This window comes from Heteronotia binoei, chromosome 6 (genome assembly GCF_032191835.1).
Source record: "Heteronotia binoei isolate CCM8104 ecotype False Entrance Well chromosome 6, APGP_CSIRO_Hbin_v1, whole genome shotgun sequence".
NCBI lineage: Eukaryota > Metazoa > Chordata > Lepidosauria > Squamata > Gekkonidae > Heteronotia > Heteronotia binoei.
In genome coordinates this window covers 98746593-98763524 of record NC_083228.1, presented here as the reverse complement: position 1 = coordinate 98763524, position 16932 = coordinate 98746593, and the positions used below count along the sequence as shown (strand labels likewise).

General features: G+C 37.7%; 1 protein-coding gene across 2 annotated transcripts in view; it reads right to left on the bottom strand.

Moving 5' to 3' along the window:
• Positions 1-3000: 3000 nt before the first annotated feature.
• The window catches only part of ACSL3 (acyl-CoA synthetase long chain family member 3), a 78792-nt gene continuing 64860 nt past the window's right edge, over positions 3001-16932 (bottom strand). For both annotated transcript variants that reach the window (XM_060242190.1, XM_060242191.1), the window contains exons 14-17: positions 14972-15163; positions 13747-13861; positions 12383-12540; positions 3001-7766 (exon numbers count right to left, since the gene is read on the bottom strand). In XM_060242190.1, the coding sequence (XP_060098173.1) occupies positions 7603-7766; positions 12383-12540; positions 13747-13861; positions 14972-15163 (629 nt within the window). In that variant the 3' untranslated portion in view covers positions 3001-7602. The remainder of the gene's footprint in view (positions 7767-12382; positions 12541-13746; positions 13862-14971; positions 15164-16932) is intronic.

Sequence of the window (16932 nt, the reverse complement as noted above, 5' to 3'; positions counted from 1 at the left end):
TGCAGTGTCGATTTCAGAGAGAAAGTCTTCAATCTTTTTCACAGACTATGAGGGAAGGAAAGAGGTTCCGGAACACTGTTCCAGCACATTCTGCCAGACAAAAAGCCCTGTTTTAAACCAGATGGAAAACTTAAGCACTCCTACAAGTGAGAGAGTAGTTTCTTGCCTTGTGTTCAGACTACTCTTGTGTGAAGTTGGGACCTGATTGAAAGGTGGTTCCCATTCACACAGACACACATGTAAAGTACCTGCGTCTTCCCAACAATGCATGATAATAATTTGATTACAACTCAGAAATGGAATTATTTATTAACATTTTCAAGGAAAGTTGATTCCTGAGTTGGCCAGGTGTTTAATCACATCTCATATCCTGAGCAAAATATACTGCTTTCATGTAATTTCTTTCAGGCTCAACCAAAGTCCCTTAGCCAACCTTTCAAATCAAAACAAGTGTTTATCAAATGGGATTGGTTTAACCTTATTTTTTTTTTAAAAAAAAAATATTTTAAGAAGCTCATAATAGTGTAAACAGGCAATTCACCTTTTGTTGACCTCGAAAAGGAGACATACTAATCATGTGTCTGGATTTTTTGGGGAACTGGCATGTTGTTATCAAGAGGAAATGGTCCAACATACAATAACATCTTGTCAACTTTTGTTGCTAGACAGAAATTTAAGTCCCATCAATGCTGATTTCAGTGGGCTTTGGATCAAATCATTCTCCATGAATCAATTGGTGATTGTCAAAGATCATAAAGAACATCCCTGGAGTCCTTCACACACAACACTCCACCAAGGAACACATGATTAGCTTAAATATTAATTCTTCTTGATGGACGGACCAGTCCTGGAAAAAACCTGAAAGCTCATTTCACAGACACTTTCTGCAGTTGGCCTGTCCTTTGAAACTTCACTGAAAACAAAACTAAAACAAAGGATTTTTGTGCAACTTCCAGTATTTTGTACTGTGCATTAATCCAGAAATATGATGAACATTTCATTTTTACATCCATTTTCAGATTCCGACGTTTAATAATGCTTATTCTTATGGCTAAAATTTGTATTAGATTTACAGTGCACAATCAGCTAGAAATTGAAAAAAGCAAAACAAAACACTAGAGCACCACCAAATGCATTCAATATTCTAAGAAAATAGAAAGTGAGCTGCAAAGGATCTGCAGTTGTACTGACAGATCCTCTGAGAGTTCCTCCTCACAGAAGGTGCCTGGTTTTGACCCCCTTCTGACTACAAACTCTCACAGACAGCAGCTTATTTCAGTTCTGTCTCCCAAGGAACTCAGCCGCACTGGCTGTTCTCAACTCCTTCCAGTTACTTCACAACAACTGTTCACCTTAAGTACTCAGTCTTCACCTCACTGTTCAGTACTCAAGCTCCAACTCCAACTGAACAGAATCTAAGACCCTGAGGCATTTTACTTCCCTCCAAGTGTCTCTCAATTCATTACATTTCTGTTACCATAGCTGCAGCCCAGCTAATCACTGCAATGCTGTTCCCAGCTTCCAGGCTAACTTGCCTGAGTTTGTCACAGCTTAGTCTCTAGGCCCCTAATAATCTTTGTTGCTCTGTACTCGCTCTATTCTGTCCACATGCTTCTTGAAGTGAGGTCTCCAGAACTGCACACAATACTCCAGGCCTGACCAATACAGCATACAGTGGGACTATGAAATCTTGCAATTTGAATGTTATGCTTATGTTGATACACCCCACGATCGTGTTAGCTGCTCATATTTAACCTACAGTCCACACATATTCCAAGATCTTGATCATACACACTGCTACCAAGAAGTGTATCCCCCCCATCCAGTATGCATATTCCTCATGTTTGTTACCCAGATGTAGAACTCAGTATTTATCCTTGTTAAATTGCATCTTGCTCACTTCCACTTACTTTTCCATTGTGTTCAGATCTCATTAAATTCCTTCTTCTGGTGTGTTCACTGCTCCTCCCAATTTGGTGTTATCTGCAAATTTAATTACCCCTACACACCCTCATCCAGATCATTGATAAAAATATTGAAAAGTACTGGGCCCAGAACTGAGCCCTGTGGCACCCCACTGGACACCTACCTCCATTCAGATGGAATGCCATTGACAGCTACTCTGACTGCGGTTCTCCAACCAGTTCCCTCTCTACCTAAGAATAGGTAGAGTCCATAGTCCTCTAAGTTTACCCCTCATAACATCATGGGGAACCCTGTGAAAAGCTTTACTGAAATCCAGAACATTTTTGTGAACTGAGTGAAAGTGGAAGCTGTTTCTGTGAGAGCTAGTCAATAGGCATATGATTTTTATCTCACTACAGATGCTAATTTTCTATCCCTTCTCTAACCAGACTTATTTTTGCACTGTATCTTTGCATCCTGACTCTCTTCTTTGCAACATTCCTTCTACCTCCTGACTGTAACATAAGGGCTCAGAGCTCTCCATTCCTACTTGTATCTGATGAAGCCAGCTTTGACTCTTAGAAGCTTACACCTGCCAAATCTTGTTGGTCTCTAAAGTGCTACTGGACTCAAATCTCACTGTTCTACTGTGAACCAACATGACTACTCTGAAACTGTAAACAAGAAAACTTTTTTCATTTTGATGTATAAGACTAGCTGACTCAGATTTTTTTCCACAAGGAAACATAAAATTATGTAATTCAGACCTCTGGTATGAAGAGATGCTGTCTAGGAACAGTTTTACTTGCTCATATTCTGCTAAAAACCCAAAAGCATACTCAAGATGGGGTAGTTCAGAGAGACCTCCCTTTTCCCCCCTTGCCATGGGAACAGAGAATAAAACCATTATATTGACTGACAGGTCATGGTGATGCTGAAAGCAGGTGTGTTTCTATGTTTAGACTCTCCCCTTCCCTGTTAAGTTACCGATCACCTTCCAATTCCTGTCATTATGACTCACTTTACTAATTAATCTTCTGTGGGGTAAAGACTGGAGCTAAGACCCTTGAGTGAAAAGCTGGAAACAAATAACTTGTGAAACTCAATTTTAATTTTATTTTTGAAGTGTAAATGTCCAATTACAAATAAATAATTCATACAATATAACTGAGTTATGATAGACACATTTTCAGGCAGTTCAGAATAACAACCAAGATTAATGAATTTGCATAAATAATCAATTACTATAACGAAACAACTGGTCATCCAGTTAATTTTCAGCTTTGTCTAATGTGTATAAATTCTTTCCTTTTGCCAGTTTAGAAGACAACAGATGAGTACAATTCTCTTACAAGCCCAGAAGAACACAAATATCACATACCTAAAAACCATTTTTTTTTAAAGAGTCCAATGAGGAAGAGGAAATCTAAAGGAGGAAAAAGGGAAACCTTGTGCACGTTGGCAACGAACAGTTATTTTCTATGGGTTTCTATTATATTGAAACTGCCATATAAATTCTCATGGATGAATCACATTAATGTCACAACTCCAAAAGAATTCCTCATTGTTATTAAAAGCAATGGCCTATAGTATATTTACAGGCTTCATTGTGAATTTTAATTGCACACTGCTTTTAGCCTTAACTTCAGAAAACATTGAACTGCTAAAAAGACAGCTTCCCCTTGAGGTAAATAGATGTGGTTTCTGTAAACTGCAATAGCAGCAGAATCAGTAAAACTGTTCAAGGTTTTTCTGGCATATAGAGGTACAATCCATCACTGCTTCTGTTCTCCTTTCAGTGAAACTTGCATGGGTCTCTGTCACAAATCTTAATGAAATGAATGAATTTCGGGCAGAAGCAGCGCTGGGTCGACATCTTCTCCTGCCCATCTATGAAACAGCTTTGCTTATCCTTGTTACAAGATACATGCAATATTTGGAGCAAAATGGCTTATGATTAAACCCCGCAGAATTTAAAAATGCTTAAAATGAGTCACTGTCTTGAGTTTCTGTGTACATTCTATCTCAGAGAATGAAAATCTCCTTTACTTGTCCAGTGATATCTGAGTGACTCCCTTGTGGCAGGACCCCATATAGCTACAAACAGTGTTCCCAGTGAGACAATTATTAAGTGGGAAAGACTCACACAGTCAACCCTGCCCACATACCACAGCCACATGGAGAGACAGCTCCCAAGCCGTGAAGAGGCTTTAATTTTTAATGCTGCAATCTATCTTTCATAACTTCTGTAACTGGAAATAAAAAATGCCAATGAAGAGGAACAGCACGAGAAGAACAACATAACCCTTCTGTCTCCATCTGTTTTTTCCCTAATCAGCAGCAACATCACAGTAGCTTTGCAAAGAGCATCCTTTCTTACCATCTCTCCCTGTGGGGGTATAGATGTTGAGCAGAACAGCTGGAAAAGGGAGGTTAAGAAGCTCCTCCCCCTTTCCATTTGTTCAAGATTTCAGCCTCTCTTGTATGCTTTTCATTAAAAGCACATAAGCCAGCTTGGGGGTGGGGGCTATTGCATATGTCATTTGCATAACTTCTGATTTGGCCCTAAAATACTAGAAATTTAAAATGTATAAGAGGCTATCTTCCAGCAGTAAGTGTTTAAGTTTTTAAAGTTTCAGAACATGCTTCCAGATCTAGTTCCTAAAAATATTACTTTCTACTATCTGTTGTCCCTTGGCAAGCACCCATCATGGTTTATAGCTAGAGGGGGTCAAGCAAACTAAATACAGTTTAGCAAGTCATAAGGTATTAAAGGACAACTAGGGAAAATTCAAAAACAACTGCAAGGAACTCCTGCATTATAATTTTAGTGATCAAAAGGGGAGTGATCGTTTCACTTTGATTGGTTTGGTCTTACTACCTGAATCTGAAAAGCAGAAAAGAACCCACATGTATTAAAACCATTCAGCGAAAGTCATGAGACTTTACAAGTAACCAAATGTTAGGCTATTTGGTTCCTTCCCTGTGAACATGGAAAAGCTTCCATATGAATTGCCATATATAAAACACCCTCAAATAGAGAGCACATAGTAATGCACACAAAAGCTAAACTGGTTTCTATTCCTAAAGATAAAATGTTAGTATCTAATTCATAAACTCTAGCAATTGGCAGGGATTGGTCCCATGGAACCAGTAAACATGGAACTTAACATTTACTAAGAATAGATTGCTTTGTTTCATGCTGCAGTACAAAACCCCTCACAAATGTCATCCCTGGATTATTAAAAAAGATCTCCATATCATCATAACATAATAAAGGAACCAGATACATGGAAACTCAACATTAAACAAAAACATAAAATATTTGCAAAGGCCACATATGTCAACTGTGTTCTATCTACAGAGGGCATGTAAGAGCCATAGATTTCAGTTACAAATGTTTCAGTTACAGATGCATGGCTGTGGGTGCTCATGCCTTTTAAAAGGTTTTTTTGATACTTTTTGAAAAGATTTTAATAAATCTACTGGAATTTCATTCCATGATGCCAAATGAACAAGATTCTTGAGAGGCAAAACCAGTGCAAGTTATTTCCATTTGCTAAGCAATGACTCAAAATGTATTTTAGCTATTACAAAACATCTACTTGTCAATATGAAACAAAACTCCACAGGTGAAATCCACATATTCTCTTTATATTTCAAAATTTATTTTCCAATTAAACCACAACTGTAAATTTGTTTCCTGAATCTGTCAAGTTAAAGCTTTCTAAGAGTAACGATAAACAGTAATAATGAATTGTATCAAGTACAGGGGACGGGCATAATCCAATGCTAAGTAAGCATTTCTGAATCATATTGCCTTCAATGGGAGAAAGTTAACTGCTTCACAGTGCCATCGAAAGCAAGTTACAGCATTTTAAGTCATACATACAGCATAAGGTAGCACTGTAACTTTCCCATTGCAGGTACCAGGATCTAAAATTGATTAACTCAGATTGCATTGTATCAAAAGTCTTAAGTATCTAAAGACCCATTACCAATACTACAATTCTTATACTTTTTTTAGGAAAAGAACTGAATTCTTACCAATTAAAACCTTGCACAGTTGCACAGATAAAGTTAACTAATGGATGCCGTTCATAATATCAAGCGTCCAATACGATGTGTTTTTAATATCATAATGAAAAAACATGCTGGTGAAAGGCTCTGCAAATATAGACTAAAGTGGTACCCAGAATTTTCAACTCAGCACACTAATCTGGAGATCCACAAGGTTCAGCTGCACATATAGAACTCTGGAAGAAACAGGGACTGCACCATTCTCTTGAATGTCAAGAAAATCACTTTTACATTCATCCCCAATTGCCTGTGCAAAGCTTTCTGCAGTTAGTTTCTACATTTATGGAGGCCAACATGTGAATTTATAATGAAAGCTATTTTCAAACTAAATATTTTGGGCACAACAATGAAACATACAAATAAATGTGATACAAGTTATGATCCCGTGCATACTTAATGTAGAAAGATGCTTTATGAGAATGAGCAAAACTGATGTCCAACATAATGTACCTAGAATTAAAATTTCCACCAGCATTCACCCACAACCTGCATATCTGAAAAGTTCCCTTCACAAAGAGCACAATCCACCATCAATTTTTCTTCTGCAAGTCCTATCGTGACAGATTTGCACGAATGCAACTTCAACATGTTGTGTCTGGAAATTTGCAAGAAAACTTCATAATGGACTGTATTCTTGAACATTTGAGCATCAGCTAGCCTTGAACTGGACTATAAGTTTTGATTTATACAAAACAAGACAGCAAGCCTGAACTGTAAAGCTGGTAAAACTCTTTATCATTTGAAAAAGACAATGTTGAACATTGGGATGCATTTATTTTTTAAACTGAGTTCTCACTATTTTTTCTCATTATTTTTTTCTTTATAAAATGGCCTCAATAATTTTTGAAAAGTAAACTATATCTGTTAGACAAATTGAGCTTAGATGTAACATTTGCCATGTTAAAAGAGAAAACTTTGCATGAATAAAGTCTTCAAACGGCTTGTTCTGCAGGTACACCTGCTTATTTACAATGTTTTGCCATGACCATTTTTCCTTATTTCAGATAAAAATAAAATATATAGGTCGGAGGAAACTGTCAGGCACATACTTCAGCTGCTGTTCAATAACATCAGAATATCAGACTATTTCTCTTTTAATTTTATACAAAACAATTGCACAGCAACAAATAATCTGGTCTTCTGGCCAACAATGATTTTTTTTACCTATAAGTCATTTAATTGTTCATAATTTCACATTGATATTTCTTTAAAATTTAAATACTTATGTAGAAAAGGCCCCCCAAGCTAATCTTTTAGCCAAGTTATCCCTCTATATATCTAAACTTCAAAAAGTTACAAACAGAACATTATACAGGATTTATAAATCAGGTTTAAAAACTTGAGGCTTCAAAATCATGTTTGTCCAAAAGGACTTTTAGGAAAAGTCACACACTGACAAGGTAGCAAAGGAAACTGGGGAAAAAAGGAGACAGACACACAAGTTTGCTGCCTTAAAATTTTACTAATCCTGCCAGTTTAAAGATGTTGATATTTTCAGCATAAACTGAAAGTGATGAAAGATGTTTTTATATTGGTCCCAAGTGATGAGACATGTGATTCAAGTATTTCCTATTTGATCTGAGCTCACCATAGCAAACTGGTGCAAGAAAAGAGGAATTATTTTACTTTTGTTCCATACATTTGATTAATATCTGCCTGGTAGTGTGCAGTAAGCTCTTTACGTTTTAATTTGAAGGCATCCGTCACCAAGCCAGTCTCTGGTGTCCAAGGGTCAGGGCACAAACGAATTTTCAGTGGAATTTCAAATTTCTCCAGATTTGCTGCAATGACAGAAAAAAGTCAACTTAACTGACAGACAATTTAACATATTCATTATATTATATTTCTAACAGCTGACTGCTGCTTACAGCAATTACGATATCTTAGGGATACAATTACGATATCTTAGGGATACATCAGACTGTTTTGCTCTCACTCAATAGTGATACTCATGTGGACAGTGCATGTGGGCCGACTAAGGGCCTGCATGCTTGAAAGCTCAAACAGTTCTACACAGCATTTGTATATCAGGCTGTAGGGGAAACCTGAACAATGAAAGGAAACAAGTAACAGTAATTAGTAAGCTATGTTTTGGCTCTTTTGATCATTTTTATATGGTGCTGCTACTTCTCCATAAACATTAGAACTTTGCCAACCAACTTGGTTACACATGTCAAAGCAAGCTAGCAGCGGTGAAGGATATGGGAAGTGTCACTCAAAACAAAAATTAAACATAAATCACGCATGGCAGAAAAAGAATGGTGACTAATAAAACTTCAAGAAGCAGAATATAAATACATAGATCAAATGTCCCTAAAGTTCTGTGTAATTTGTTATTCCATAAAATCAGTCTAGAATAGGGATGGGCACAAACTAGCCCATGAACTTAATTTCACAACAAAAATCATCTGGTTCATGGTTCATGAGCCAAGGTCCATGAATCTCGCTTGCAACGAACCCCCCATGACCTCTGGCTGTGATCACACACACTCAATAATGCACTTTCAATCCACTTTCAGTGCACTTTCCAACTGGATTTTACCAGTTCACACAGTAAAATCCAGTTGGAAAGTGCACTGAAAGTGGATTGAATGCATTATTTTTTGTGTGTGATCACAGTCTCCATGTGGTTTTTGGAGGCTCAGGTGGGTTTGTTGTGATGCATGTGTGGCGTCCGTGGCAGACGTGTTGCCACAGATCAATTACAATCAGCAAATCAATGGGGAAGATGAACTTCTACTGCTCTGAAAACTTCAATAGTGGTCTATCAAAGTCCAACAGACAGTGCTGGCCACCAATAAGAGAGCTCAAATTCTGCTCTATAAGAACAAAATGGTACATATATCCCCAAGCTCACAAGTGACTATTTTTTTGCAGTCAGCAGCAGGCATGCCATGTGGCAGTTAGAGGCGGAGAGGGAAGAGAACTGGAAGTCATTCCTCAGTGTGAACAGCAGGGTTGGGTTGTTTGGTTACTCTGGACTCTGAGGCACCTGTCCTTCTGCTCAAGCTGAAACTTGGAGAGAAGAATTGCAGATTTATACCCCGCCCTTCTCTCTGAATCAGAGACTCAGAGCAGCTTACAATCTCCCATATCTTCTCCCCCCACAAGAGACACCCTGTGAGGTGGGTGGGGCTGAGAGGGCTCTCATAGCAGCTGCCCTTTCAAGGACAACCTCTGCCAGAGCTAAGGCTAACCCAAGACCATTCCAGCAGGTGCAAGTGGAGGAGTGGGGAATGAACCACAAAACAAAACAAATCTTGATTTGTCTGGTTTGTGCCCATCTCAATTTTAGAAGGCATATGAACGACAGTATGATTAGCAAGAAGAAGAAGAAGATGAAGATATTGGATTTATATCCTGCCCTCTACTCCGAAGAGTCTCAGAGCGGCTCACAATCTCCTTTTTCTTCCTCCCCCACAACAGACACTCTGTGAGGTGGGTGGGGTTGGAGAGGGCTCTCACAGCAGCTGCTCTTTCAAGGACAACCTCTGCAAGAGCTATGGCTGACCCAAGGCCATGCTAGCAGGTGCAAGTGGAGGAGTGGGGAATCAAACCTGGTTCTCCCAGATAAGAGTCCGCACACTTAACCACTACACCAAACTGGCTCTCCAGATGTTGCAAGAGAAACCTGCACAAGCACTAGTTGGTGTTGATGCAGCTAAAAACAGCATTCAGGACTTCCAAAAGGGGTACAGCATCCAACCATCAACACTCACCATTTCCATTTCATTTATTAGCTTCTATGACCAAAGGCCTTAAGCTCAATCAGGATGTAACAATCGTCAAAACATGCATTGGTATACAACAGATCTAACCATATTAACAGAATTCAAATGTTACAGTCAAAATATTCAAATCTAAAGGTGAATAAATGTTAAAACAGGAGTTTCTAATAAAACCTATCATACAGTTAAGTAAACCTAAAATAGTCATGTTAACCACATATATGCCAGATTCCATTACCATCAGATCAATCCAGATTTTTGTTGTTTTACAGATAAGATTATCGTTAAACATTTTGTAACAAAATAGGTGGTTTCAGAATCTGCCAGCAATATCTGCCAGCAAATAAGGGACCACCCAAAGTTCAGCTGGTAGTTGGTGTTTAATAAGAACAGGAGTCAACACTCAGCTAGTTCTACTTGCTATAAAGAAAGAGATGAAGATCTATACTGTCTCAAAGCACTGCTGGATGACCTACCAGAATTTGGTTATAGAATTCGCCCCCCCCCCTCCTTTCCATTGCAATTTTGTCTTTTGCCTTACATAAGCCCTCTTTACACATAACAAAGTTCTAAAATAATAACACAACAATTCAGAACAGGGGTATCAAAATTATGGACCACAACTGACCCTACCAGCTTTAATCAGACCCATGGCTCCTTTCTCCTCCCTCTTCCCCCTCCTGTCCTCAATCTTTGACGCTCTAAGGCTGCCAAAGTTCCCAGCTTCTTCTGCTTTGTCTTTGCCTGTTTCAGCAGGAAGCTCTTCTGGGCTTGCAAACCTTCAAAGAAAATGTGGAATGAACTTCCCATTAAGGTCTCTGCGTCCAGATAGACTCAGACTGTTTCGAACAATAGAGTCTGTGTTCTGGGACTGGAATGATGGGGTGCAGCGTGGAATGACAACCCCTGGGAATAGCAGCAGTATTCTGAGAATGGAATTCCACTCTGGGGGGCCTCATTTCAATCCCAGAATGCTTCTGCTACTCCCAGGATCTGTTATTAAACTCTGGGAGTGGTCATTTCAGTTCCAGAGTAGTCCATCTGGGCCCTTGAACTTGTTTGGAAGTTCTAGCATGGGAGTGCAGCTATTGTATGCCCAACCAAAGAATGGTACACTCCTATCTGGGATGGTCGTCCTCTTCCACTGAGTGCACAGCTTCAGGAGTAACGCACATAGAGCAGTGAGGGAGGTAGGGGACACCTGCCTGGGCAGCCAGATCAGCCAAATCAACCCTGGCGATCAATGGGGTGACAGATGTTGTAGCCAGATCACCATCACATCCATGTTTATAGTTTTAAATAGCATTTTCTTTTATTATATAATTGTATTGCCTCCTACTTCCTACTACCTGGATTCCTATGAACAATGCCTAATAAAGGTTTCAGTATCAATATCTGGGTCCAGAGACCTTAATGGAAAATACATTCAGCATTTTCTTTGCAACACTGTCTGTGCTGCAAAGTATTTCACTTGACTGGAGCTCAAGTAGTTTCACTTTCACTTTGTATGGCCAGTTGAAGATGTTGCTTCCTGGAGTTGGCTCCTTGCAAATAAAGGGTTGAAGCTTTGAGCCAGCTTGTCTCTGCTGAATGGACCTGAGAACTGGTGCCTAGTGAATACTCTAACTTGGGAACTCACAGTCAAGGGGGGATATTACACTGGAGAACCAGTGCCAATCTGAGTAGACTGGGTGGGGGGGAGAGAAACTTACAAATGCCCAGCCATTTCATGTTTTCCTAGGTTCAAAGTAGTTTATATTTTTAATTTCTGTGATCCTTGTGCTTTTTCTTGATGTTTTATTTTAAAAACTTCAATTGCCAAATTCCACTATTCCCCCACCTTTCTATTTTAAACAAAACATCGCAAGAGTTCTAAGCATGTTTTTATAATATCTTTGTGTTTGTCTTCATCTTTTATAGAGGTTATATCTCCACTACCTGGTATTCCATGTTATGACATGTATGGCCTGGCCACACAAAGTCCCATTTATGTCTGATCTGGCCCTTGTAACACATTAAATTTTGTTGCTTGCTTTCAGCAGCTCAGATAATTACTGACTATTTTATAAATTTTGAAATATTCTTTCTCATTTTTTAAATTCCAAAGATATAGAACATTAGTGGTATACACTGAGATTCCAAGAATCCTGAGAATAAGCCCCATTCAGTAAACATGGGTTGGATTCTTGCTAATGTCCTCTGGTGCCCTAATATTCTCATTCCCTTGTTCTGGTGTTGCTTTAAAGTGAAGTTGATTCCCAAGTCACCATGTAGGTAAGAAGTGCCCCACTACTTCCTAGATCCCTGGATAGTAGTAGGGAGATGCTGACTGCTAAGTGTCAGTTTCCTAAAAATGGTGGTGTAGTATCTACCCTGAACTGGATTTTCTCTTCCACTGCATGGATGAGCAAAGGTCTCTAACCTGAACAAAGGTCTCTACCCTGAACATTCCAAGAATTCTCAGTTCAACTGCCCTTTTTCTGGACACCAGTATTGGATTCATTTTAGCAAAACCACTATTCCACACAACTTCTGATAACAAAAACTAATGTAATTTTAGGGAGATTCTTCTGTATATCTAATTGTTTCTTTTAAATGCAGTACTTCTACATTTTTAATATTTGTTTTCATGGAGAAAATGAAACACCCAGTATGTGTCCTTTGCTTACCTGTGTGAGCAGCATTTGCTAAAACGTTTTGTACTTCTTTCTCCATTTCAGCAGAGTTACATATCTCTTCCCAGGTTCCTTTAAATCCTCTCTTTCTTGCTAGCTCTGTAAGTTCTTTATGGTTTGGCACAACAAATCCAATGATGTAAGACTGGAAACTAAGATGACAAAGATCAATCAGCATGAAATCAATTTTTTTTGTTCTTTGCTTTATGAAACTATGAGGTTCTGTAACACTTCATCACATTTTTTTGAATTTTTTTTTAAATTAAAACTAACAGGGATGCTGCTGAAGACAGTGCCCCAGTGGCAAGTTCACCACATTCACACACCTTCCACTTGTGCACAGCAGTTATGCATATAGACATTACTGCTATACAGGATGGAGAGGTCTGGGATAAAGGGCCTGCATCAAACCATCCAAAATCCTGCACATTTTGCATGGGGAAGAACAAAAGGCCTAGCTACACATGACAGCTGCTTTTCTGAAACTCTGAAAGTCAACTCTCACAACCAGCTCAATAGAAAGGAGATGCTGGATTTGTTCTGATTCTGCCTGTCTTGCATTTTTGTTCTCTTCTTAGATTTATCAGGGTGAGTGGGGAAGACTCATAATATGAAAGTTAACAGCTCTTTCCCCCATCTGAGATGCAGAGATGGTTTGCCATTGTCTTCTTCTGTACAATCTTCCTTGGTGGTCTCCCTTCAAATAGCAACCCTGCTTAGTTTCTGAGATTGGGCTGTATACCATGCCGCCTTCCCTTACTCTAATCAAAGTTGTGTGATTCTAAGTCCACAGCATTATAAAGCTGAAATTTACTTAAGATGGCACTGTTATTTGTCTAAACATTTATATTCTGCAATGGATGAGAACCCAGCTCTCAGCTGATCACCAATCAACTGAGAGCTGGCTTCTCGCCAACAGAGAGGTGCAAAATGGTTTGGTAGCTGTTAAGAGTTGCTCAATGCAATCTGAACACATCGCTGATCAACTCACAGTACAACTGTGAATCTTTGATCAGGTAAGTTTGACTGCCAAAGAGGTTCAATGAGAAATCTGTGGCATCCCTAAAAGGTTCAATACATATAACAAATTAGATCTAATGTTAAAACAAATGACAATAATAAAAAGTTCAATAATCCACCATATTACATGTGGTACAGAGATTTCTGAAGAGCCACCCACAATTAAAAAGCAAACAGTGCTTGTTCAAAGACTTGTAATGATTGAGTTAGAAGGAATCTATTCTGTTAAACCTTGCACTGTCTATACATATTAAAAAAAGGTGTTCTATAAGCACTGAAAAAAGTCTTGAATACTTTGCCATTTTAGCACAAATAATAAGGTACTCCAGCTAACTTACCTGTTTGCATATACACAAATATTATCTACCAGTGGAAGATTTTTCAAAGCTGCTTCAACTTTACCAAGAGAAATGTATTCTCCCGCTTGAAGTTTTACAAGATCTTTTTTACGATCTAGAGAAAGTAGAATAAAATAAAAGTTATTCATAACAAGATTTGGCATGCTTTAAATAAAGATATATGAGACTCCTTATAGACCTATAAAGGTTTAACACTTTAAGAAGTCTTACTATATGCTTAATCCTTTTTGAGTAATAAAACTGGAATTTTAGCAATAAAACACAGCATTACAAATACAAATAATATGTTTACTTTGTATTAAATATTTTGTCTAGTGAATCCAAGGTCTTGTGTTAAATTTCAATTACATTTTCTTTTGTTTCTAGTCATTTTTATACACACACCCAAACATATGTCGCAATCCAAAGAATACTTTTGTAAGAGTAAGCCCCATTGCATAGACCTGAGTAGGATTCTGAGAAGACCTGCTTAGGATTGTTCTCTTAATCAACTACTCCAAATGTAACCATTCTCACTCCTTTCCCCCCTCCTCTTTACTCCCTACTCTTAGATGCCTGAATGTGCAGCTTTTACTTCTTGTTGATAGGCTATGTTGGAGAAAAGGGGGGGCAGTACAAGGAGTCAGTAGTTTTTAACTATCTAACATGGAAAATAATAAAAAATACTAATGGGGGGGGGGGACATTAACAGTTTGATCTACTGCACATTTTGACAGGATAAAATCCCAGTGAACTCAATTTGTTTTAAAAGTGTTTAAAAAGTGATTTTTTTTAAAAAAAAGCCTATTTGTGTCTATCCCATCTTAACTGGCCAGTTTAATTTTAAATACATAGCACTTGATCAGGGAGAAGTATCTATGGTATGATCTTGCTACAGTCAAGAACTTTTAATGCCATTCAACTCAACAGAGAAGACCATAAACTCTCCCATTAAGTCACAGTAATATCAAAATGCCTGAACGTTTGCATATCAATCATTTATTATGGTCATAAAACATACAGCAAATTGTTCCTGTCTCTAAAAGTACATTTTGAAAGAAATGAAAGGTAAAGTGTATTCATGAAGTAACATTTAGCAGAAGAAACTATTTTATGTATGAAATATGAAAGAATTTGAAATAAATTATAGAAGAATTGTAATACCCCCAATATCCATGGAAGCAAAAAGTACATTAAGCCAATAATATACACATTAGTAACTCACCAATAATTTTTAAACACCCATCGTCATGAAATTCCCCAATGTCTCCAGTGTAAAGCCACCTCTGTCCATTCTCATCTACCATAAAATCTGCTTTGGTTCGTTCTCCATTTTTGTAGTAGCCCATTGTCACATTTTGGCCTCCAATAAGAATCTCACCTCTAGGATGTGGTTTATCGGTGTTAAAGTATCCACCTACAGCATTTTTATAAAGTAGAAATATTAACATATATTCCTGTACAGAAAAGGGCATTCCAAAACACAGTATAAAATTTTTTCATAGAAAAATGCAAGATCTATGCATATAGCAACAGATAGGCCACAAGTTTTCATCTGAAATGGCTAACCACAAGGCTTATACAGATGATAACTTAATTGGCTACATTACGGAAGACAGTTCTATCTCAGAGGGTGTTTGTAGGAGGGTGAACTATCTAGCTATGTGTTTCTAAATCTCTCTGTTTTTAAACCTGTGTGTTGTTTTCATCTGCTAATAAACTTAGATGACTTATGTCTTTGTATCTTGTAGTTGCACTTTTAATTGTTGTGAAACAAAGGAAAGAAGGCAGGATATAAATATCTGAAATGTGAATAAAATATATATACTTATTATGGTCACAATTGCACAGTGCACTGAGCATGTGAAGAAGCCTTCATCTGCATACACATTTTCTGACGGAACTCTGCACACAAAGGTTGATGTACAGGGGTTCCTAGTGCTACAGCTTTGTATCCAGCAGTTGAAGCTACATGTACAGTTCTCAACATTGGACTGAGAACTGTATATGCAGCACCCACAAAAGGCTGATTCTGTAGGTATGGTAGCAAAATGATGGAGTCACTGGCCAAGTAAACTTGCACCCTTCCAACCCTGCTGACTTCAATGGATTTAAAGGGGTATAACTCTGCTTTGGACTGCACTGTCAAAATACAATTCTAAACAAAGTTATACCTTTTAAGCCCATGTAACACACCAACTCTAAACCTGGAGAAAAATTAAAATGTACCAGTTGGCATGCATATGCCATGAAAACTGAAATAATATCTGTATTTTCCCACCTAACCCCAAAGGCTTAGATGAGTTAAAATAGAAGTTTCTCAATTTATACTTCCAATCTAAGTCCCATTTTATTGAATGGAGTTTACTTCTAGGATAGAGTTTTTAGGATTGCAGCCTGTGAGAGCAAGTGGCTCACAGGAACTTCTGTAGACAATAGCCTACTTCATTACATGAGGCCATTTCACACATATATACTAACACAACAACAAAATGAAGCAATTTCTGATAGAGAAAATTACTTTTTCCAGCAAAGAGATTTGGGTATGCTACGGATCTGAGAATCCTAGTTAAACAAGATTTGAACTCAGGTCTTCCACATTTAAAGCATGCACTGCCCACTGTATTGTGCAGCTCTCAGGTTTTTAGCTCCATTGCTCAAGTTTTCTGCAATTATTTAATTAACAATGGCTTACAGAATTTCCATCACTGACAACTTAGTACTTAGCTCTGTACTTTAAAAATTCGCTTCTAGAATACTATATTCATCAAACACTGCAAGCCTTCTTGCATGTTCCCTTATTAATATTTGTTTACCTAGAAAAATCTAAAGTGTGTATCATAATTTAAGAAGGAAGTAATTATATTGTGCGTGGAGAAATTATCCAAACTGCTTAAAATAGTACAAAATAGTACAAATAGTTCAAATATGAGTATCTAAATATAATTAATAATATTTCAGTTTCTTGGAACAGAATTTTAATCACAGCTTCTTTGCACAACAACAGAAAAAGGATTTATTTAAAACTTTGCAAAATTATTAACAAAACAGGCCAGTAAAAGAACAAAGTCATGAATATTTTTTCTTAAAGATCTCCAGACATATATTATTTATTCTTATTAACTGGGAAACTCATACTTATTAATTATACAGAGGAGAAGGTGTATTACTCTGCTGCAGAAAAAT